This window comes from Elaeis guineensis, chromosome 11 (assembly GCF_000442705.2).
Source record: "Elaeis guineensis isolate ETL-2024a chromosome 11, EG11, whole genome shotgun sequence".
NCBI lineage: Eukaryota > Viridiplantae > Streptophyta > Magnoliopsida > Arecales > Arecaceae > Elaeis > Elaeis guineensis.
Window position 1 is genome coordinate 108,927,204 of NC_026003.2, and position 3,012 is coordinate 108,930,215.

Below are 3,012 nucleotides of genomic sequence, written 5' to 3' on the forward strand. Positions count from 1 at the left end.
TTATAGAACCCAAGTAATTATATTGGCGGTTTTTTATAGTTCCAAAAAAAAAAAAAAAAAGCATAGAACTTATCATCTCTTTTTCTTTTATTCCATATCTCCCTACCTGATATGGCATAACATACGGACATTGAAACTAGTGTTAATAGGGCCAACATTTTGTTCCTTTACTTTTCCCATAGACTAGTTCTTTAAACTGGTCTTTGTCTGGTCTGTAGAATGCTCCTTGGCCCTGCACAAAAATAAAAATAAAAAAATAAAAAATCTCCTACTTCTACAAAGGGAGCATGATACATAGTCTATGGTCCTACATATAATTAATCAAGTCTTTGCAAATCGCTAAAGACAATATCATACCACCAACTTTTTATTGTTTCCGAGGGTGATGACCGTGGGGAATGAGCGGTCGATCGAGCTTGCCGCTACCGTGATGACCCACGGGACCTCATTATTAAGAGTCTGCGGCACAGGCCCCTCGTTTCCGGCAATGAAAGCCACCGTGATCCCCTTCATAACCGCAGGCAATGAACCAGCGGGATATCCATCTCCATGGATCGACAGGGATATGATATCCACACCATCATGGATAGCATCATCAAATGCCTTGAGCACCGTACTGTCGTAGCATTCCCCTGCCTGGCCCCAGCATGCCTTGTATATGGCCAGCCGAGCACGAGGGGCGCCTCCTCTTACCATCCCGGCACCAAGGCCATGGAAGCTTGCGTTACTCACTGGCACACCAGCTGCGTGGAAGCTGTATGCGTTCCATGAGTATTGAAATCCCGGGGAGACATGTATTCACCTTCGAGGTTCTCTGCCGAGACGCCGCGCATAATATCGAGCTCCGATGATCTTCGACTGCAATTGTTGGCACAAATGTAGGTTCTACCACGCATTACCTTTCCACCGTGCTGGTATGGGACCATACCCATGGTCACTAAGCTTCTTGATTCTGGCCATACCTGAGAAGCATACTTCTTCTATCAGAATATGCTATTTTCTACTAATCATTAGAAAAGTTTGCTTGACCTTGGTTGAAATTGGCCTGACCTGATCGATCATTCCAATGATCACACCATCTCCGTAGTTAGCCTGGAGAGTAATCCTGTACTTTGGTAATAGTTTAGCCCAAGGAAGTCCCAGCTCCGAGTCGTTTGAAGTCGATGCACTCTATTTGGCATTACGCTAACGACTTCAGGCAACTCTGCAGGACAAAACATACTAACAACTTATTTTTGTAGCTCAATTTAGATATTATCAAGCTCTAATGTGTTTGTCCTACTTGATAATGAAAGTCTTTTTTTTTTTTTCAGAGAAAAGATAAAAAACACTCGAACCTGCAATAGTTATTGCTTGTGATTCTGTAAGCCATGCGGCGAAGCCAGAAAATCCATGCTTGTAGCTGTAGACAACTGATTTGAGAGCTTCCTCCTCGCTGAAATGCGACGTGGAGTTTAATTTTGTTATAATATCTAAAAGAAAAGTTTAACCAAAACATAGAAAGCAGCCTGAGAAGCAAAGTTACCTCCCGAGAAGAAGTCAGCATCTCATGGTGTGATGCAGTAACGAGGTCAGGGTCCTCATGTTTTTTTTCTCCCAAGTGCACAATGTACACCTGATCAGAAATCTAGAAGAAAAGAACCACTTGCTATAATTTCTTTGGATGCCCACTGCCCACCTCTTTTCTGGTAGGGAATAGTGTACTACGCTTATATATATAATTTTTGTGAAATGAGACTGGATGGGATTTAAGCAATCCTTCCTAAAAAAAAAAAAAAAAAGGAAAAATCTACGAGCCGAGGGCATTGCAATGAGATAATAATTCATGAAACTTACTTTACTTGATTCTTTATTTGATGCTTCGACTCCGAATAATATCTTTGGGAAGAAAAGCAGAGTTAAGAATGCTAGTAAAGGAAGGGAGAGAGGACGCTGGGAACCCATTTTTTTGCTTTAGGGAAGTGATACGGCCTAAAGCTTTATTTATAGGTCAATGGCCACTTCCGCAAAAATGTGTTGCTTTCAATAGTGCGAGCAATAATATCAAATCATTAGCCAATTGGATAATTACCTTCTTTGGTTGCCACACATTTGGTAGTGGAAGATGCTGGGGTGGCCACTAATTAGGCCAAAAAATCCCACCAAATGGAACCAGCGAGAGAAGGGCAGGGGATGTGGGGTGTCTTTTTCAAGTTCACACTCCTCAGCCTCACTCATTGACATATCCTTGTCGTTGGCAAAGTCGTAACTCGTCAGCAACGGTGCTTTCTTATCTAGAATCTGTCTCATACTAATAGACAGTATATTTTCTACGGTCAATTTTATCTAAATTTTGCTCACGGTCGTATCTGCACTAGATTAGGAAAGAATCTTTTTAGTGATCTATTACTTACAATGATATGCTTACGGACTTCTACACCCAGCTTTGACACATAATTATAAAAAAAAGAAAAAAATAAAGGTACTGCTACCAATCACAAGTGATATTTTTGTTCAATTCATGGATTGATGTGGTAGTCAATGTTAGACCATATTTCATCCACCTGGTGATGAGTCCACTCCCGCAGACGTGGCAGACACCTAGCATCGTGGCATGAGCGACTGACACACGAGATCAAGAAAAGATCATATGGTTCAGACGATACCGCAGATGTCGGTGCCTAGCCGACCACTTGTGTTAGGACGGCAACCTGCTTAGGATCATCTGACAATGTCTCGCCAATTCCATTTTTCCGCTTCAGCTCCCTGCAAGCTATCCGAAAAGCGGATATTTTTCGAACCTTCGACACACGAGTTTGTGGACCACAAGCTCTGCTTGACACACGAGTTTCGTGGACCACAAGCTCTGCGCAGCCCGCTGACACCCACTGCCCTGTCGAATGTGGGCGACAGACCGTGCAATAGAGCCTCTGATGCCCACCATCCTAGCTCTGATAGTCACTACTTCAACTCCGAGTCCGTCATTTGGCAAACTTCCTTGGACCAAAAAGAGAGGAAGCCAGACTAAGGGGG

General features: G+C 42.9%; 1 protein-coding gene across 1 annotated transcript; it reads right to left on the reverse strand.

Moving 5' to 3' along the window:
• Positions 1-142: 142 nt before the first annotated feature.
• LOC140852420 (subtilisin-like protease SBT3.2) lies at positions 143-823 on the reverse strand. The gene is made up of 2 exons (XM_073245347.1): positions 358-823; positions 143-232 (listed from the first exon to the last, which is right to left on the reverse strand). The coding sequence occupies exons 1-2, from the start codon at positions 694-696 to the stop codon at positions 143-145; spliced, it is 429 nt and encodes a 142-aa protein (XP_073101448.1). The 5' UTR covers positions 697-823.
• Between the last annotated feature and the right edge of the window lie 2,189 nt (positions 824-3,012).